General features: G+C 38.9%; 1 protein-coding gene across 7 annotated transcripts in view; it reads left to right on the top strand.

Moving 5' to 3' along the window:
- The window catches only part of LOC143023121 (dedicator of cytokinesis protein 1-like), a 165,679-nt gene that overhangs the window by 106,050 nt on the left and 36,891 nt on the right, over nucleotides 1–22,738 (top strand). For 6 of the 7 annotated variants that reach the window (XM_076181627.1, XM_076181630.1, XM_076181624.1 and 3 more), the window contains 5 exons: nucleotides 142–356; nucleotides 4,716–4,799; nucleotides 5,083–5,220; nucleotides 10,256–10,371; nucleotides 15,730–15,867. In XM_076181627.1, the coding sequence (XP_076037742.1) occupies nucleotides 142–356; nucleotides 4,716–4,799; nucleotides 5,083–5,220; nucleotides 10,256–10,371; nucleotides 15,730–15,867 (691 nt within the window). The remainder of the gene's footprint in view (nucleotides 1–141; nucleotides 357–4,715; nucleotides 4,800–5,082; nucleotides 5,221–10,255; nucleotides 10,372–15,729; nucleotides 15,868–22,738) is intronic. The other variant, XM_076181628.1, reaches the window with a different exon arrangement.

Raw genomic sequence — 22,738 nt, 5'->3', positions numbered from 1 at the left:
GCATTACTAATACAGTTTAAAATAGTTTTTGAACTTGAAATGCAGATAATTATTTTTTATAGAAGAATACTGTAGTTTTATATTTTTTTCTTAAATTTTGTTTAACCTCACAGCAGTGTTTACAAGTGTTTATTTATGCAGGAATCTTGAGGTGCTACCCTGTTGTCTCTCAAGAATCTGTTGAGCTTTCTCCTTTAGAGAATGCTATTGAAACCATGACAGGAGCCAACAAAGATGTGTATGATTTGACCCGATCCTTCATTAACAACCCTTCTCAACCCCTTGATCCACTAACTCGTAAACTGTCCGGCATGGTGGATGCAGCTGTGATGGGTGGAGTGGCTAACTATGAAAAGGTATGCTGTGAGGAAATCACCTTGCCATTAACACTTCTTTGTTATTATTGAAGGATGGTGTTTTTTGAAAGTATACTTTGCTTTTGTAAGGGAATGAACAGCATAGAACATGAAAACTATTAATGTTTTGTATGATTTTATATTCTAATGCATTTAGTATCATACTCTTTGAGGCATTCTTTTCTGCCACCAAACTTGAAATTCATCAGAAATTTTTTAGTAGGAGTACAGTCAAACTCTGTATAGTGAATGCCCCATTTAATGAACAAATCATGTAATGAACAAATTTTGTGAAAATTTTGTCTCTGTTAACAAACTCTGGGTACAAACATTACATATGCCTATACCCATAATCCCACTGGCTCAGTAGTGTTTTAGCATGTTTGGCAAATATGCGAGAAAGCTTTAGGAAAAGGTAAAGATGTTTTTAGGGCCTATATGGGTTTGGAATAGGCTTATGACAGGATGGGCAGGAAGGTACTGTCTGAGGCATTGCAGATATATAGGATAGGAGGAATGCTATTAAGAGCAGTCAAGAGTTTTTATGATAGTAGTAGAGCCTGTGTTAGAATCAGAAATGAAGAGAGTGAGTAGTTTGAGGTAAAGGTAGACTACACCAAGGGTGTGTTATATCACCTTGGCTGTTCAATTTATACATGGATAGGGTGGTGGGAGATGGTTAAAGAAAATTATGAAAAATGGGAGATAAGCCAGTTGTTGTTTGCTGATGACACTACCTCCCATACTTCTCTCAACTTCAGTATTTCTTTTCCACTATTACTACACTCACTTCTTCATGCCACCACTACTGCACATCTCTTCATTCAACCACTCACTGCCCTTTCTTCTGTTCCCACCTAACCTCCTCATCTTGCACACCATCTTTGCACTTTAAAACTTTCTCCTTACATTTATGACAGTATACAATTAATAAGCACACAACTCACATTATTGAAATTTTTATGCATGGAATGAAACCTTGAAGAAATAGGTTTGCAGAATGTGTATGAATTTGTATGGATGTTCTTAAATCAAAATGTTTGATAATCATAGCATTAAGGTCTCCCAGTACTATTACATTGACATTTCTCCCTAAATCCTCTATGCACTCATTTAAATCTATCCAAAAGGCCTCCCTTTCTTTTACACTCTTCTCACTGCCAGGCCCATATGCACTTACAAAGACCCACATCCCCTTTCCCAGTTTCACCTTCATCCACATTATCCTTGAGGAAACCTCCTTCCACTCCACTACACGTTTACGTATCTCTTCACTTACTAGTATTGCCACCCCTTCCCTCCCTCGCCTTCTCTTCACTCCTGATAACCTCCCACTTACACTCCCAAACTTACACTCACCCTTCCCTTTCAACTTAGTTTCACTCAAAGCCAACACATCCATCTTTCTTCTCACAAACATACTACCTATCTCTTCCCTTTTACTCTCATCTGTACCACATCCACGCACATTAAAAGACCCAAATCTTAGGGTGCTGGTCGGAAAACTCCCAGACCCTCTCATGCCTTTACTTTTTCTTTTAGGAATGTCCCCTGTGGGGCTACAAGAAGGATGACTAGTCCCACTCCCCGTCCCTTTGTTCTTGCCTCTTACGATCCAAGTGGAAATACTTGGTGGCAGTATTCTTTTCTCCCACCATATTTAGCAACTCCCAAAAATACTCTGCCCATCTTCCTCTTACTGCTGTCTCTTTATAATCTCTCCATCTGCACTTTTTACCTTTTCTCTACTTGATTCATCTCTTCTTCCTCTCTTGATATATTTCCAATTTTTTTTTTATTACTTTCAAAATATTCTGTCATACTCTTACCCCATTTCACATCTGCTCTCGTCTTTGCCTCTGTTATGCTTTACTTTTCTTTTCTTTGTACCTCTCATATGATTCTCTCATCCTATTTTGTAGCCAAACTGTGAATGTTTGTTTCTTCTCTACAACCTTCTTTGCTTTCTCATCCCACCACTCGGTACTCTTCCTTTTATTTCCTTCTGTCCTCCTTATTCAACACACCATCTTTGCACACCTTATGACTCCCTCCTTGAAACATCCTCATTCCTCCTCCACTCCTAGCTCTACTCTATCCTTCACTCCCTCCCACTCTTCTCTCAGCTTCTTCTTGTACTCCTTTTTTTCTTCCTCATGTAAGCAGTTTACTCTAAGCACCTCTATACCTTCTGTCCTTTTCCTCTCTCTTCATCTATCCTCCTCTCTCAACTTACCTTCCATCAAAAAATGATCTGATGTTCTTCCACTCTCCCCATAGAACATGTACATCCAAAATGCTTCCTACTCCTGGTTACCACTATATACTGTAGTCCATTAAAGCCCTATCTACCATCCTTCCATCCACCACCCTCTCCCATGTGTACTTATGTTTGACTTTCTTTCTAAACACTGTATTAGCTATCATCAATTCTCTAGACAGATCACCATCATCTCTCCATTACCATTTTTCCCTGAAACTCCACACTTCACAACCACTCTGTCTATTGGTTCATCTACCCTAGCATTGAGATCTCCCAGTACCACTACATTTCTTCCCAAACCCTCTATGCACTCATTTAAATCGATCCAAAAACCTCCCTATCATCTACACTCTTCTCACTACCAGGCCCATATGCACTTGCAAAAACCCGCATTTTCCCTTCCCAGTTTCACCTTCATCCACATTAACCTTGAAGAAACTTCTGTCCACTCCACCACATGCTTACATATCTTTTCACTTACTAGTATAGCCACCCCTTCTTTCCCTCATCCTCTCTTCACTCCGTAGACCCTCCCAACTACACTCTTAAACTCTAATTTGCCCCTCCCTTTCAACTTTGTTTCAATCAATGCCAACACATCCATCTTTCTTCTCACAAATGTACTGCCTATCTCTCCTTTTTTTACTCTCATCTGTACCACAACCACACACATTAAAAGACCCAAAACTTAAGGTTCTGGTTGGAAAACTCCTCCCAGACCCTTTTATGTCTTTGCATTTTTTAGGAATGTCCCCTGTGGGGCTACAGGGAGAAAGATGCCCTGTCCTGTTTTTGTTGCCTTTTATGACTCAAGTGGAAATACTTGGTGGCAGCATTCTTTTTCCCCACCACAGGGTTTGGCAAAATGAGAAATTAATATTCAGAGAAATGGTACAGGACAGTAATGAGTGGGGGGACAGCATAACGGAGGGACAGTTGCAGTATAATAAAGTATCATCATTTCTCAATGAATAGACATTTTCTCTACCACAGACAAAATTATGTGTGGATCAGGTCTGTAGGCTTGCCACATATAGACCCTAAAGTATCAGCTACATGCTACTGAGCAGGTTTCAACCTCACAATAACTTGCAGTCAATTCACCAGACTGCGATATGTATATATATACATACATACATATATCAAGGCTTTTTCCCCCTTACAAGGGAGGTAGCCAAAATGGAAAAGGCATAAAATCATTCCCACCCATTCCATCCCTGAAAACACTCCACACCCCTCCACCCTCCCTCTTATCTTAGCACCTCCTGGATGATGGGTCATCCCTGCACCTTGTCCACTGCCCTGTGTCAGAAGCAGTGTCGTAAGACACAGCACATCCACAGCAAGGCCGCTTCATTAAATCGGCGACCCCCCCTCCGTCCCCCCATGCATAAAGGAGAAGACAGGGAGAAATCCCTTTGGGCTGCGTCAAATTTTGCTCCCACATACTACCTCACCCCCCATCCCCCCGCCCATTCCACCTCATGCATCACATCATCATCCATATACAACCATTCTCCATTCACCCCTATCTTCTGTCCTCTCCCGTCCTTCCTCAATAGACATTCCCCTCTTCCCCAAAGCCCCCGTCACCCCATCCATCCACCTCATCCTAGGATGTCCCCTCATGTTCACTCCCTCCACATCTGCCTTCCATACCTCTTTTACTAGTCTTTCTTCACTCATTCTTTCCATGTGTCCAAACCATCCTAATACTCTTTCATCAACCCTATCTCCCAACCCCCTTTCCACCCCTGTTCTCCTCCTCACCTCCTCATTTCTCACTCTATCCAGCCTAGTAACCCCCATCATACTTCTCAGACACCTCATCTCAAACACATTCAAACTCCTTCTCTCTTCCTCTCTTATGTTCCATATTTCTGCCTCATACAGTGCTGTTGGCACTATCACTCCTTCATACAGTCTCCTCTTAGCATCCATTCCCAAATGTCTATTCCTCATTACACTCTTTAATCCACCAAGGCATTTACTCACTTCTCGGGGGAAAAAGCCTTTGGTATATGTATGTATGTAAGATTATAAGTCTGAATTTAGTACCAAACAGTATATATAATGTATGTTTTCATATATCACAGGCCTTCTTATGTGATGAGTATGAGGATAATCATCCAGAGGATGCCCCTCTGTTGCACAGGCTAAAAGAACTTATCAGTGAACAGGTGAGTTTTTTTATTTCTTTATTTCTTTTTTATTTATTTATTTTTTTGTGTGTAATTTATATATCTTGTAGCTTTCAGCTTTCAAACCACCCACTTTAGAGGGTTTTCTGCTGTCATAAGACATGGGTAATGTCATCAGATTTTATAAATCTAGACTTTTTTAATGTTATTTTAACTATATATACTGATGTGTTTTTTATTTATTTTTATTTATTATTATTATCATTTATTTATTTATTAGTATTATTATTTATTTATTGATTTATTTATTTTCTTTGAACAGATACCTCTTTTGGAGGCAGCTCTTCACATCCATGCCAACAAAGTTGTGAAACAGTCACAGATACAAGGTTTGCATGAACATCTAATCATGTCATTCAATCGTATGAAGACACATGTTCAAGACAAGTATGGCACTGCGGTAAGGAGGCTTGTTTTTTATTCAGTTCAATTGTTGCCTCAAATTTCAATCAGTGGAAAACCCACAGCCCAGTGGCTGGCTTTAGTCCTTGGAACCTCCCACAGATCTCCCTGGGAAGAGGTGTTCAACTTTTGTTTGTGTTTTATCAATGTGGGACTTTTTCTATATCGTGGATTCAAAGTGGTAGGGAGAGGAGAGCAGTTACCAGTTGTCAGCTCTCCATGTGTGAAATAGCATAAGAAATACAGTTGAAGTTGATAGAGAGAGATCTTGGGACCAGTCTGGAGACTAGTGTCAGCTCCTCAGAGCTGCATCTCCTGATGGAGGTGAGAGGGTTGATGGGTTTTGAAAATGGGTAACTTTGCTGTCCATCTTGCAGGACCACCATAAGCAGGTACCTGTCATAGGTCCCTTGGTATTTATTTCTTTTAAATTATTCTTTGTAAACTTTGTATGAATTCATGGATTATATTTGCAGGGTATTGTTGTGTATAAAGAAACTAACACTGGCTGATCACTGACATAATTGATGTCATTCAAAAACTCCCATAGGCTAATTGGTATTTACATAACTGAACTTAAAAAATACAATTTTTTTTTCTATAAATGTCTCATCATTATATATACATATACCAAGGGCTTTTCCCCCCTCACAAGGGAGGTAGCCAAAATCAAAAGGGATAATTCCACTCCCACCCATTCCATCCCCATTCACCATCCCTCCCTCCCTCCCTCTCATCTTGGTTCCTCCTGGATGACAGGTCATCCCTGCATCTCGCCCACTGCCCTGGGTCAGAAGCAATGCAGCAAGACACAACACATCCACAGGAGAGCCAGTTCATTGAATCGGTGAACCCCCCCTCTCTCAGTCCTCTCATGCTGTAACATTGAAAATGGGAAGAAATTCATTCAAGCTGTGTCAAAATATCATTCACACACAACCACTCCCTAACCCCCCTCCAACCCCCACCCACTCCTTTCCATACATCACAGTATCATCCATACACAGCCATTCTCCACTCACCCCTATCTTTTGCCTTCTCTCTTCCACAACAGACATCACCCTCTTGCTCATTGCCCCTTTTACTCCATTCATCCATCTCCTTGGTTGTCCCCTCACGTTCACTCCATCTACCTCTGCCTTCCACACTTCTTTTACTAATCTTTCTTCACTCATTCCTCCATGTGTCCAAACCATCCCAATATATCATTATGGGTCCTAATATATTGCCACATAGAACAAATATGTAAAAGTATATACTTCTTCCAGCCTCCCCCACCTTCATTCTCACAACCAACCTGCCATCCTCATCACTTTACTGTTGCCCACATCTGCTTTCAACTTTAATTCCACTATTCACTGCCCTCTCCTGTATTTGAGTACTTCCCCATGGAAGCTCATTCATTCCATTACTCCCACTTCCCCAGTCTCACTACATTCCTTACCCCTATCAGTGTTGTCTGGTACTCTTCCTCTACCCTTCTCACTCAGCTTGCTCACACTTGGGAACCTTTCTCTCCGAATGTGTTAGAGCATCCCTACTTATAATGGAGGTTGAGGTGATGGCAGTTCAAACCCTGCCACCAGTGAGTTGGACCAAGGGCATGGTTGATTAAATTCCACACTACAAAGTCTTTTGTAAGGGGCACTATCAGAGCCTCCTGATAGGGGGAAGTCATGATGCTAAAGCGAATCATCATCAGTTGTTATATCTACTCTTAACCTCCTCCATATGATGACACCTATGTAGGCATCATGAAGCATGAGTGGGTATACAAAGATGCTAGCATTGGCATCCTGATTATATTTATTTTGTAGTTGTAGCTGAGTGACCCTTGAATTCTGTGGACTGGCTTGATTGTGCTTTCTATGTTTATTATTACTCAGAGTGAAAGAGAATGAGTAAATCAGCAGTGACTTTACATTTTATAATGCAAGTATTGTGATGCATCATTGAATCAGCATACATCAGGCATCTAATGCTGTGTGTGAGAATTTGACTCGTATGGAAGAGGTTAATCTTTCTTTCACTAGATGATAATTAGACATTCCACCACCATCCCACTTCTTAAACACTATATTTCCTATCATAATCTCCCTTTCTAAACACTTCTCTAACCCCTCTCTCCTATAATTCTTACTTGACATCCCATACCTCCCAATTACTCCATCTGTCAGCTCATCTTGTACTATAGTATTAAGATCCATGAACATCAATATATTTATTTTCCTCTCAACACTCTTGAGAAACTCATTTAAATCAATCCAAAAAGTCTCCCTGTCCTCTCTATTTTTGTTATTAGCAGGGTATACACACACAAAAGTCCATACCTCCCATCCCAATTTCACCTTCATACATGACCACACTTCTCTCCATTCCATCAAGCACTTCCCTGTCTCACCACTTACAAGCAGTGCTGTTCTTTCCTTCCCTTGCCCACAAGCAGTGCTGTTTTTGCCTTCCCTTGCCCCCTTGCCACTCCTGACACCCTACATACTATGCTTCCAAACTCCAGCTCACCTCTCCCTTTTAATTTAATTTCATTCATAAGAACATAAGAATGAAGGAGACTGCAAAAGACCATAAGGCCTACACTAGGCAGCTCCATATCCATCACCACCTGTCATCCCCATCTATAAAGTTGTCTAATTGTTTCTTAAAACAATTGATAGTTTCAGCGTTTACTACATGGTTACTAAGTTTATTCCATTCGTCGACCACCCTATAAGTAAACCAATTCTTGCCTATTTCCTTTTTAAATCTAAATTTGTCCAGTTTATAACCATTACTGCGAGTCCTGCCCTGTTGTTTTAATATGATTACCTTGTTTGCATCACCCTTGTTAAAGCCTTTGATCCACTTGAACACCTCTATTAGATCACCCCGCACTCTGATTTTTTCCAGAGAGTGTAAGTTAAGGTGCCTAAGCCTCTCTTCATAAGGCAAATTTCTGAGTCCATGTATCATTTTGGTCATTCTTCTCTGTACTGATTCTAGTGAATTGATGTCCATTCTGTAGGACAGAGACCAAAACTGTACCGCATAGTCAAGGATGGGTCTAGCTATCGCTAGATAGAGTTTAATAATTACTTCTGCACTTCTATTCGTTACTGTCCTAGCATTGAAACCTCATGCTCTGTTAGCTTTATTCCTGGTGCTAATGCACTGTTTCCTGGTTTTAAGGTCCGGACTCACTAGAACTCCCAAGTCTCTCTTGGACTCAATTTTCTCTAAAAGCGTGTTATCTAAGCTGTATCTATTTTTGGGGTTGTGTAGCCCTACGTTTAACATGCTACACTTAGAGATATTGAAGTTCATTTGCCATTTCACTGACCATGTGAACAATTTGTTAAGATCATCCTGCAGAATCTCTGCGTCGTCTCCTGACCTAATTAGGCATCCTATTTTAGTGTCGTCCACAAACTTACTAACATCACTATTTATCCCGTCGTCTAAGTTGTTTATGTACATAATGAACAACAAGGGACCCAAAACCGAGCCCTGGGGGACCCCGCTAGTAACATTGCCCCACCTAGATTTTACTCCATTTATGGTGATCTGCTGTTTTCTGTTAGTAATCCAAGCTCTAATCCATTCTAATACTGTTCCTCCTATGCCATGGGCTTTGATTTTATTTAGTAGTCTCTGGTGTGGCACCTTGTGGAACGCTTTGCTAAAGTCAAGGTAAATAACATCGTAATTATCATTGTTATCTGACGCCTTATATACTTTAGTGTAAAAGGATAGAAGATTAGTCACACATGACTTACCCTTGGAGAAACCATGCTGTGAATCACAAATTAAATTATGTCTTTTGATGTGTTCTCTGAGTCTATTTACTATAATTGATTCAAGCATTTTTCCTATAACCAATGTCAAACTGATTGGCCTGTAGTTGGATATAGACGATCTATCTCCCTTCTTAAAAACAGGAACGGTTGCTTGGCTCCAAGCAGTAGGCACAAAACCAGTGTCTACTGATTTATTAAACATTTCAGTTAACTGATCACAGATTTCAAATTTACACTCCTTTAGCATTCTCGGAAAAATTTCATCTGAACCCGGTGATTTTGTAGCTTTAAGTCTTACAATCTGCTTGACTACTACTTTACTAATGCTGATATTAGATAGATTACTTTTTTCATCCCCTCTGAAAATCGGATCGCAGTCAGGTACTTTATCTAACCTCTCATTAGTAAACACCGATAGAAAATAATTGTTAAACTCCTCACTCATTTTTTCCTCCGATTCTATCATGACATTTTCATTGTTTATAATTGGTCCTATTCTTTCTTTATTTCTTGTTCTATAGAGATGAAAGAAACCCTTTGGGTTGTATCTTGCTTGACGGGCAATCTTAACTTCATAGTTACGTTTCGCTGCACATGTATTCAATTTAACCAGGTTTGCCATTCTATTGTATCTTGATCTAAGGTGTGTTTCCCCATTTTTTATTTTTACGTAAAGTCCTCTTTTCATTCCGATCTCATGTTTCAATCTGTCTGTCATCCATTTGGGAGTATTACTATTTTTCCGTATTGACTTCAGGGGGATAAATGTATTTTGTGTATTAATAATTAAATCAGTTAGATTGCTATACATTTCATCCAAATCGCTGACCTGTCTGTTGAGCCCTCGCCCCCAAATGACCTGACCCAAGGTATGCATATTACCCTCCATGACCCGACCTCTAGTCATGACCTGACCCCTGGTCACGCACTGAGACTCTACAATGTCCGAAACGTCCACATGACATTTCATATTCAATGTACATCCCTTTTACTTTCATCTGTACATCCACACATTCAGTACCCCAGTCGATGTTCTGGTTGGAGTCTTCCTCTGAGATACTTATATGCATTGACAGTTTGTAGGAGAAAAATACGGAGTGGGTGATCTTTAGTCCTACACAACAACCCATTTAGTTACCTTCTCTGATATGTATAGGATCACTTTGATGGCATTCTTCTCCCCCTACTACAGGGGGATGTATACCAAACACAAGCTCATAATATTATTGAAACTTTCTCCAGGGTATGCCTCATGACCTGCAGGACCACATCACCAGGATATCAAGATTTCAAACTCAAGTCAGCTTGAACAATGAACATTCAATCAGAAATTCTCATCACTCCACAAGTTCACATGAGTAAGTGGGTGATTTATTTTTATCAATGGGCATTTGCCGTGGACTTCAAACACTGAAACTCTTGGTAAACCAAGGCAATCCCACACTGCATTCTGAACCTAAACTCTTTCTATTGCATCTTGGTTTTACAAAATCTTTATTTGCTTACATTTTTAGTCTTAATTGGACTTATGTTTGAGCAATATGGAAAGGATCCCTCTTCACAATGCAGCTCTATACTCAAGTCTCTGCAGACATCCCTATATTTCAGAACTTTCTAACATTCACGTCCTTTCAGTAAATGGATGCTTCCTTGAACTCGCAATCTCTTCACTCAGTCCAGCTCTTAGAGACCATCAGTAAAGTTTTTCTAAAACTTCAATTATGTCATGATAATCATTACTAACCTCAAGATTCCTAGTTTCAGGAATCTCAGTCTTCATATAATTGGGATCTTACAACATTTAGTATAAATCCACCCCACTTTTTTTTTTTTTTATATCTTGTACATGAGGGCTCAAGCCCATAGGAGCTTATGCATTGTAAAAGTTATGTAATTTAGATCCCGTATTGGGGTCTTGACCACATAGTTATATTAGGTCATTACTTACAGACTTCTTTTCAGTCAGTCTGTTGTTTCATAATTCCTATAGAAGACCCATGGCAAATAGGTAACTGGCAACAGCCTCCAGATTGGCCCATGAGTCACTCAAGGAAGGAATTGTCATCTGAGTATGGCTATGATGGGGCAATTTAATGATTGTATCTGGGGCAGCCTATTTCTATAACCAGGCCTATTCTGTGTAGGTATTTAGTGCTGGACGGATCTGAATGTAGATGTGCTTGTGTGGTTCTTGCTTCTCTTTGGAGAGATCTTATATGATCTTGGGGTTGGAGTAGGATGTTTGGTAGTCAGTTTTGTGGTTCTTGTTTTGTAATCTGGAGTGTGAATGTCTTTTCTACGGATGAGTTATATGATGTAAATGGTAGGTTGTTGATGTTTAATGATTGAGTAGCACACACTGATGAGACCGAAATTAGAATATGCTGTATTAATGTGGGCACCTACAACAAAAAAAACACAAGAAAATTAGAAAGAATCCAAAGAGCAGCAACAAAAATGGCACCCACACCATCAAATCTGACATATGAACAAAGATTGGAGAAATTACAGCTGTCAACACTAGAGCAGAAAAGGGAGGCGATTTGTTGACCATCTTCAGAATTATGAAAGGGATGGAAGTTCTCAATAGAGACGACCTAAAATGGGACAAAAGAGAAACAAGAGGACACGAAAAGAAACTAAAGAAGGACAGTTTCAGAAGACCTGAAAAAAAAGCCTCCCACACAGAGTGATATCTGGAACAGACTGAACAGAGAAACAGTGAATGCCAGAACTATGCATGATTTCAAGAATAAACTGGATGTGGAGAGATATGAAAACGGGTCACTACGAGCATAGCTGCCGTCCCATAAAATACAACTAGGTAAATACACAACCACCCTTTTCTCACCCCTATCCCCAGCTTTCTTATTTGCTCAATAGACATTCACCGGTTTCTCTAAGTCTCTTTCACCTCATCCATCCATCTCATCCTTAGTCATCCCTTCAAGTTCAATCTATCCATATCTGCTCTCCACACCTCTTTTGCTAATAATTCTTCACACATTCTTTCCATGTGTCCAAACCAACCCAATAATCTTTCATCATCCCTATCTGCCAGCTCCCTTTCCATCCCTACTCCCCTCCTCACCACGTCATTTCTCATTCTATCCAACCCTTACCATACTTTTCAAACATTTCATTTCAAACAACTAATTATATTAATGAACTGACAGACAATTTATTCAAGATAATAGACTTTTCACTCAAAGAAGGAAAGATACCATAAGATTGGAAAGATGCAAACATAGTACCAATATATAAAGGAGGAAACAAAGAAGATCCTACAAACTTCAGACTGGTATCCCTTACAAGCACAGTAGCAAAAATATCTGAAAAAGTTATCAGAAACAAATGGATGAAACACTTGGAAGAGAATGAAATATTAAACCCTAATCAATTTGGCTTTAGAAGTGGAAGATCGTATACTACAAACTTAATATGCTTTTACTCGAGATTAATTGAGATGATACAGTGAGTCCTCCTTATACAGTAATTCTTTAAGTGGTAAATTCAGAGTTACGGTATTTTGTAATTACTTCCCTCGATTCTATTTATGGTAAGAAAAAATCACAGATACATCCGCTAGATATTTTGAAGAGGAAAGAGCAGAGAGAAGGTACATCTGCCATATCCTATTATTACATGTTATAATAGGTTCGGTATATGGTAATTTCAATTTGCGGTAAGGTTTTCAGGAATGCATATGTACCGTATAACGAGGACTTACTGTACAAGAAAGAGATGGCTGGGCAGATTGCACCTTCTTAGATTTGCAGAAGGCTTTTGACAAAGTACCAAATAAAAAGTTAATAAGAAAAATTGAAATAATAGGAGGAATACAAGGTAGGCTACTGGAATGGATGAAGGATTTCTTAAATGGAGAAAAATGAGAGTAGTACTTGGAGACAAAAATTCGAACTGGGAAGATGTGATAAGTGGTATCCCACAAGGCTCTGTTTTTGCTCCTTTAATGTTTGTCATGTATATAAATGATATGGATGAAGGAGTGAAGTGTTACATGAACTTCTTTGCTGACAATGCCAAATTACTCAAGAGAGTAAGCACAGAAGAAGATTGCAGATCACTACAAGAAGACCTGGACAAAATATGGGAATGGAGTCAGAGGTGTGAAATGAACTTTAACATTAAGAAATGTAGTATAATGGAATTTGGAAAAAGCAAAAATAGAATATTGGGTCAATATAATTTTGGTAACAAGGAAGTCAAAAAAGTTGACTCAGAAAGGGACCTGGAAGTGATTATCTCAAGTGACTTGCACCTGATAAACATAAAAATTAGCTGGGGAGGCTTTTAACTTATTAAGATCAATGAAAGTGGCCTTCAACTATGTGGATGAAGAAATTGTAAAGAAAATAGTGGTTTGCACTAATAAGACCTAAACTAGAATATGCTACAACACAATGGGTACCTAGAAAGAAAGAAAGGGAAAAAAAAAATAAAAAACGGCAACAAAAATGGCACCAACCCTATCAAATTTGACATACGAACAAAGATTGGAGAAATTACATTTGTCAACACTGGAACAAAGAAGAGAAAGAGGTGATTTGGTGACCATTTACAGAATTATGAAAGGGATGGATATTCTCGATAGAGACGACTTATTAAAATGGGACAGAAGATAAGCAAGAGGACACAAAAAGAAGCTAAAGAAGGACAGTTACAGAAGAGATTTGAAAAAAGGATAGCTTCCCACATAGAATGATTAATGTCTGGAACAAACTAAACATAGAAACAGTGAGTGCCAAAACTATACAAAATTTTGAGAACAAACTGGATGCAGAGAGATATAAAATCAGGTCACTACGAGCATAGCTCACATCTTGTAAAATACAAATAGGTAAATACAACCAGGTAAATACATTTATATTTTCCTGTCTCTTTTAAGTTCCAAGTGTATGCCCCATACATTGTCATATTGTATACAGTACAATACACATCATGATATAGTAGCGATGGCCATGGGTCTTCTGCAGAAGGGACCAGGGGCAACAGATTGATTGATATTGTGATATAGAAATATGCCATTGATGTAAAAAAGGAGAGGTAGATGTAATTATAACCCCCAGAACCCATCAATATAAGGTACTCCTTGATATTTGGCCAGTCATCATTTTGACCTTTGTGCATACATTATTATCCAGTCATATATAATTATTACCATTGATAATTCTCTTTAAAGGTGGAATTTATATTATTGTCAGTATTCAGGTGATCCTTACCTTTCAAGCATAGAGGTGCCATACCTCTATGCTTTTTTTTTAATCTATTTCCCTCGTCATAATTTGATTAATACTGTTCCATCATATTCTGTGTCTCCTTCATTTTGGACAGCATCATTGACAGTGTTGTGGGGGCCATCAGTCATGCATGAGGCTCAACATCAGTAACTTCATTTCATCATAAGTAATACTAACAACAGTGTTCCTACTCTACTCATTTCCTGCTGCAACCACAATTGCTTTCATTTTTTTCCTCCACCTTACATTCTGGCTCAGCTTATGCCTGAAATGCAGCTTTATCCTGCCCACTCTAATTTTTCCCTTTTTGCCCCTGCCTATCTTCTCATGAAAGTCAACTCTTCCCCCATTACCTTTTTTTTTTTTTATTTGATTCACTCCCTTTGCATCAAGTTTTCTTTGTACTTCATTGTTGTATTTCCTTTTCTGTTACATTTCCTTTATTTAGTATTTATCTAGTAGGGGTCAATGATAAGTATTACAAGTGGTGGTTCTGCAAGATGGGAATCAAAGAGAATCATCTTGATACTCGTCTTCAGAACTCATCAACACCCTTCAAAACTTGCCAACACCCTCACCTTCATCCAGAAGTTACCCCAAGGGATTGACACTCAGTATGGGCCCAAGATATCTATCAACATCAACTGTATTTCCTTAATTTTTTTCACACAAGGAGAGCTGACAACCACTGACCACCTCCCTCCTCATACTATTTTAAACTGGTGTAATAAATAGTTCTGCACTAATACAACATAGATAACTGGCTCTTGCCAGTTACTTGAGTGCTGTGGGTCTTCTGCAGGAGAGATGTGGGGCAATGAAGTGATTGATTAATTTGTACAGGTGATTTACCCTCCCATATGAACACCCTCCTAGATTTGTACTATTGGTTTACCTATGTTTAACAACCAAAAATGTGCATGGGTTACGGAGAGATTTAGAGAAGATTGTAAAGACTAAGTTAGTATCCTCTTCAGTGAGAGGGGTACACCAGGGTTGAACTGGCAGTATTGCTGGAAAAGTGATGAGGTGCATCCTTTGCATCGTGGAAGCACGAAGGAGTGAAAGGGACACATGTGATAGGAGTGAAAGGAGGGTTGAGGATGTTCTAGTCCCATGCCTATCCACTTCACTGTTCAAGTTACAACTGATTGGTTTTTATGACAATATATTCATCCTCATCTATGGCTGCTCTCCTTTCCCTCCAGCATCAGTGTTGTTGTGTCAGCAGTGATACTCTCCTGGTGCCAGTTCTGTTGAGATATTTTTTTCTTACTTAGTACCCTCTCTTCTCCTTACTAACCAATCCCTCAAATCCCCATTTTCTCCATCAACTCCCTTATAATTGCCCCAGGAACCTTGCCTATTGAAGGAATGTTCTTTTGAACCCTGACACTACCCATTAGTACAAATTTGCATGTGTGTAGCTGCCTGGCTTGGCATGATCCATTGCAGTGTGAGTGTAAGCAGTGAATTTGAGGACCAGCAAAAGTCCAAGGAGAATTTTGGCCCTTCTTCCCCTTCCTCGCACCGCTCAGACGGTTTCCGCAACAGCCTCAGCCGGAGTCTGCATGCCCACTCTGAGCTGATCCTGTGAGTAGATGTGTAGAGTCATAAATTTAGTGAATTGCAGTGTCTAATTGCTTCCAGCACTGAATATCTTTGACTTGCTCTCACAGTCCACTAACAAAGTTATACTTGGGTTTTATTCGTTATTATAGTTTGAAGTTACTCTAGAGATTTTCTTTGAAGAAAATTTACAAGGATATTTGGTACATACATATACCAAGGCTTTTTCCCCCTTACAAGGGAGGTAGCCAAAAAACAAAGGTATAAAAACCATTCCCTCCATTCCATCCCCAATACACTCCTCTCCCCTCCACCCTCTACCTTCCCTCTTATCTTGGCACCTCCTGGATGATGGGTCATCCCTGCATCTTGTCCACTGCGCTGGGTCAGAAGCAGTGTCACAAGACACAGCACATCCACAGCAAGGCCACTTCATTAGATTGGCAACCCCCCTCTCATACAGAAAAGGAGAAGACGGGGAGAAATCCCTTCGGGCTATGTCAATTTATTTCTCATACATACTCCCTCACCCCCCATCCCCCATCCATTCCACCTCATGCATCACAACATCATCCATATACAACCATTCTCCATTCACCTCTGTCTTCTGTCCTTTCCCGTCCTTCCTCAACAGACATTCCCCTCTTTCCCAAAGCCCCTTTTACCCCATCCATCCATCTCATCCTAGGTTGCCTCCTCATGTTCACTCCCTCCACATCTGCCTTCCATACCTCTTTTACTAGTTTTTCTTCACTCATTCTTTCCATGTGTCCAAACCATCCCAATACTCTTTCATCCACCCAATCTCCCAACTCCCTTTCCACTCCTGTTCTCCTCCTCACCTCCTCATTTCCCACTCTATCCAGCCTAGTAACCCCTATCATACTTCTCAGACACCTCATCTCAAACACATTCAAACTCCTCTCTTCCTCTCATATGTTCCATGTTTCTGTCCCATACAGTGCTGTTGGCACAATCACTCCTTCATTCAACCTCCTCTTAGCATCCATTCCCAAATGTCTATTTCTCATTACACTTTTTAATCCACCAAGGCATTTACTCGCTTCTCTCAATCTTTATTCTTCCTCCACCTCCATTCCACCCTTTCCTGCCACATTTGCACCCAAGTATCTAAAACTATCCATTTTCTCCAGTCTCTCTCCCTTAATGCTCACTTCCAGTCTGCTGCCACTTTCACCCCTTGTATATCTCATCACCTTACTTTTACCCACATTTATCTTCAACTTCCTTCTTTCACACACTCTCCCAAACTCTATCACCAACTTCCTCAAACCCTCCTCTGATCCTGCCACAAGCGCAGTGTCGTCCGCAAACAACAGCTGGCTGTTGTATAAATTATTTGCCCTTTCGCTTTTATATGGATGGTATCTTAATCAAGACATACACTCAACCTTCACCCATCCCACACCCATTGAAAAACCAAGGTACAAGTGGGTTTTGGAAAGATGCAGGATAGGTGAAGGACAGATGTGGTGTGCCCTTGGCCACCTCCTCTATAAAGGTGAAAAGGCCTTTGGTATACTAATGAATTTGCCTTCTAGTATGATCAAGACTAATGTCAGTGTTTTTTCAGTTTTTCTGGTACACTGTTGCCTCTTAGTATATTCTTTTTCCTCTTCTGTCTTCTTTCTCTCGTCTCCTTTTCCTCTTCTTTCCTTTATCTTTGCCTTTTTCTTCAATGTTTTGCTTCTTCATCTTCCTCTCCTCCTCCTTCTCCTTTTCTTCTTCTTCTTCATCTTCATCTTGTTCTTGTTCTTCATCGTTTTCCTTCATCATATTTAAATTTAAAAATCTTATTTTGTCTCTCCCTATTTTACCCTCTCCCTGTCCTTGCCCTCTAACTTTGCCAGCTCCTTCAATATTAATGACTAGTAGAAAAAAAAAAAAAAATCCTTTTTAAATTTTACTTTTCATTTTCTTCCAACTCTCTGTCTCTTCCTTATTTTGTGCCACAATTTCCTGTTTTTCCTCCTTGTTCTACTCCCTACCCCACCCCATACACCTGTATGTGTTTTGACTGCATATGCCTTATGTTGTCAATACTTTTGGGGTCTTTGGTAATGCCCCTGTGGACCAGAGTCACACAGTATTCTTTTATGATTGGAATCCATTATCCACTCAGAAGATGCTGATTACTTTGAGGTTCTACTTTACCATCTGTCTACTGCTTTCATTAAATCTCTCCTTTACCACCTGTACACCTCTTTGGCATGATGTCATCCCTGAGGATAGAAACACTGGTTGTAAACAATGAAATACAATGTCCTCTTCTTCTTTCCCCTTCTCATATTTGGCATCCTTCCTCCTACTCCTCCTCCTCCACTATGTCCTTTCTCCTTTCTATCCTCTTATTGGTCATCCTTTTCTGTCTGTTCTTCCTCATCCCCCTCCTCCTCTTCTTCCCCCTGTGCTTCCTTGTCTCCCTTTTCCCTACTGTCCCTCTTCCCCTTTGTTATCTTTCTCCCTCTTTTCCTTCTTTTCTTCCTCATTATCCTTTTTCTGTGAATGTCTGCCTTTTTTCTCCACTTTTGATCATGTTTTTGACCTCCCCAGGTTCATCCTTTTTTTCCCCACTTCTGTCCAGTTCCTTTGTATATATTTTTCATTCAATTTTAAATATTTGTCAGGCTATCTTTGCATACTGTACTGTGGAATGAACAAAAATAATTGTGTAATTGTAGCATGTTAATGATGATTGTTGCCTCAAGTTTCACTGCCTGGGAACCTTCAGCCCCAATGTGACTGGCAACAATCCTCAGACCCTTCCATATAGATCCTGGGAAGAAACATTGGAATGCTGTCTGTGTTGCAGAAAGTGTGCACAACATCACAGAGAAACTTATTGAAGTGGGATAAAAGAAAAACAAGGGGATATGAAAAGAAATTCAAAAAGTATAATTATAGAAAAGATCTGAAAAAAAAAGTTTTTCAGAGTGGTGGATGTCTGGAACAAATTGGAGAAACAATAGTGTGTGCAAACACCACACAAGAATTTAAGAACAAACTAGATACTGCGAGATACAAAGATGGGTCACTATGAGCATAGCTCCCCATCCCACATAATACAGCTAGGTAAATACTTAATTATGAATGGTGTGCATCTCTAAAAGTCACTCCTCCTAGATACAATAGCTAAAATTTGTGAATCATCAAAGATAGATGGACAAAATATCTGGAGGAGAATAATATACTGAACCTGAGGCAATTTGGATTCAGACAAGGAAGATCATGTACCACTAATTTAATTTGTTTCTATTCAAGATTGATAGATATATTGCAAGAAAGGGATGGCTGGGCAGACTGTGCATTCCTGGACCTACAAAAGGCATTTGATAAGGTACATACATACATACATACATACATACATATACTGAAAAACAAACAAGAAATAGAAAAACTGCGCCAAGATAAAAAGGAATATACAGAAGAACTGGAAATGGCTGAAATTATGAACAACCACTTCAGATCAGTATTCACAATAGAAAACTCACCTAACAGTGTAGATAGAGAGAGAGAATTATCCCCAGCAATGAAAGAAATAAACGTAACACAAAAAGAAATCAGTGATCAAATTAAAACCCTTGATGTCAGAAAATCACATGGCCCAGACGGAATTGCAAACTGGATACTGAAGGAATGTATGGAAGAATTAACTGACAAAATATATAATATAATTAAATCCTCACTTAAAGAAGGAAAAGTACCATTGGACTGGAAAAAAGCAAACATTGTACCAATTTATAAAGGAGGTGATAAAGAAGATCCATCTAACTACAGACCGGTCTCACTAACAAGCACAATAGCAAAAATTTGTGAAAGAGTTGTCGAAAACAGATGGGTTAAATACCTGGAAGAAAAATCTATACTGAACCCAAATCAATTTGGATTCAGACAAGGGAGATCATGTACAACAAATCTGATCTGCTTTTACTCAAGATTAGTAGACATAATACAAGAAAGAGATGGATGGGTGGACTGTGCTTTTCTGGACCTGCAAAAGGCATTCGATAAGGTACCTCATAGGAAATTAATAAATAAGATAGAATCAAAGGGTGGCATCAGAGGAAAATTATTGGAATGGATGAAAGACTTCCTGATTGGGAGGAAAATGAGAGTTGTAATTAGAGAAAAATTCTCCAACTGGGAAGAAGTAAAAAGCGGTGTCCCACAAGGATTGGTACTGGCCCCGATCATGTTCGCCGTATACATTATTGACATGAATGAAGGTGTGGAGTGCTATATGAATTTTTTTTGCAGATGCAAAATTACTTAAGAAGGTAAAAACGGAAGAGGACTGCAACTCATTGCAACAAGATCTGGACACGATATGGAATTGGACTCAAAAGTGGGAAGTGAAATTTAATATAAAGAAATGCAGTATAATGGAATTTGGAAAGAGTAAAAACAGAATATCAAAAGATTACAGAATTGGAGAAGAAAAAAAAAAAGAAGCAAACTCTGAAAATGATCTTGGAGTGATGATTGGAAAGGACATGAAACCTGATAAGCATATAAATAAAATATTAGGAGAAACCTACAATTTATTGAGGTCAATCAAAGTGGCATTTACTTATATGGATGAAGAAATGATAAAGAAAATACTAACTACACTAATAAGACCAAAACTTGAGTACACAGCATCACTTTGGACACCCAGTACCAAAAAGAATATTAAGAAACTAGAAAGATTACAAAGAGCAACAACCAAACTAGCACAGACTCTCGCCGAACTAACATATGAGCAAAGATTATCCAAACTGAACCTACCAACTCTGGAACAAAGAAGAGAAAGAGGAGATTTGCTGACTATCTATAGAATAATGAAAGGAATGGAAGTTTTAGACAGGAATGACCTGTTAGTGTGGGACAACGGTAAAACGAGATGACATGGAGAAAAACTGAAAAAAGATAGTTATAGAAAAAACTTGAAAAGGAACAGTTTCCCACACAGAGCGATTAATACATGGAACAAATTAGACAACAAAACAATATGTGCAAACACTATACAAGATTTTAAGATAAAACTTGATGCGGAGAGATACAAAGACGGGTCACCACGAGCATAGCTCCCCTCCCGTATATTACAACTAGGTAAATACCAAGGCTTTTTCCCTCTTACAAGGGAGGTAGCCAAAAAGGAAAAGGCATAAAATCATTCCCACCCATTCCATCCCTGAATACACTCCACACCCCTTCACCCTCCCTCTTATCTTAGCACCTCCTGGATGACGGGTCATCCCCGCACCCCGTCCACTGGTAAGGTACCACACATAAAATTACTATAGGAGGCATATATGGAAAACTATTGAGTTGGATGGAGGACTTCCTACTTGGAAGAAAAATGAGTGGTGCTCGGAGGCAAATATTCAAAATGGGAAGAAATGAGTAGTGGTGTCCCACAGGGGTCAGTACTAGCTCCGCTAATGTTTGCTATATATGTAAATGACATGGACAAAGGCATTGAAAGTTACATGAACTGCTTTGCGGGTGGTGCAAAATTATGCAAAATTATTAAAGAGAATAAACTCCGAAATAGACTGTGACTCATTGCAGAGTGATCTGAACAAAGTCTCAGAGTGGAGCAAGAGATGGGAGGTAGAATTCAACATCAAGAAGTGCAGTATAATTGAATTTGGAAAAAGCAAGAAGATAATAAAAGGACAGTATAGAATTGATGGAAAAGAAATAAAGAAAGTAAATTCTAAAAGGGACCTAGGAGTAATCATCACCAAAGACATGTCGCCAGATAAACATATAAATAAAATAGTTGGGGAAACATACAATTTGTTGAGATCAATAAAAGGTGACCTGGATAAGGAAATGATCAAGAAAAGAAAATATTACAAACACTGATAAGGCCAAAACTGGAATATGCAGTGCTGATATGGTCACCCAGTACAAAAAAGAATATAAGAAAATTAGAAAGAATACAAAGAGCAACGACAAAGTTGGTCCCAACACTAGCAAACCTGACATATGAACAAGACTGGTCGAACTGGAGTTACAAAGGATTACAAAGGCGGAGCATGCCGACAGGAGACCTTTTGATCCATATCTAGGTCGGATGCAAAAAAAAAAAAAAAAAAAAAAATCATATTAATAATAAAATAATAAATAAAAACTATAATAATGTAAATAACAAATAAAATACATAAATAAATGCATAGGTATAGTTAAAATAATAAACAAACAGGTAAATAGTAAATAATAATAAATTGACATATAACTAATAATAAATGAAAATCAGACAGACAAATGATAACAAAAACAAAAAACAAATAATATAAGATAAATTATAATCATTACAGCATCTTACTTAGGTATTTATCTAAATGATTCTTAAAGCTTCGAACTGAACTACATTGCACTACCTGTGCAGGAAGTTTATTCCATTCATTAACTACACGGTTGGCAAAGTTGTTTCTACCTACTTCCAAATTGAATCTATTTCCGGACAGTCAATGTAAAAATTTGGTCACTTTTGATGTTGTCAATTCCCTTTAAAACCTTAAAGACCTGTATCAAGTTACCTCTGAGTGCCAACCCTGGAACAAAGAAGAGAACGAGGGGACCTAATAACCATCTACAGAATTATGAAAGGAAAAGAATGCCTTGATAGAGAGGACTTATTAAAGTGGGAGAGAGGAAATACAAGAGGACATGCAATGAAACTCAAAAAGGATAACTACAGAAGAGACCTGAAAAAGAACAGCTTCCCACACAGTGATAGATACAGACGCTCCTCAACTTACGTTTTAATTATGTTCCGAACTGCCGAACGTAAGTTGAAAATGAATGTAAGTTGTTACTGTACTATACATCCGTAAATTCTATTACCGTATCTTATAAAACACCCCTAAATAATTAATTATGC

Source organism: Oratosquilla oratoria, unplaced genomic scaffold (assembly GCF_046742065.1).
Source record: "Oratosquilla oratoria isolate Oo_2021 unplaced genomic scaffold, ASM4674206v1 SCAFFOLD45, whole genome shotgun sequence".
NCBI lineage: Eukaryota > Metazoa > Arthropoda > Malacostraca > Stomatopoda > Squillidae > Oratosquilla > Oratosquilla oratoria.
The sequence above is the reverse complement of the archived record's forward strand: the minus strand, read 5'-3'. Positions and strand labels throughout refer to the sequence as shown.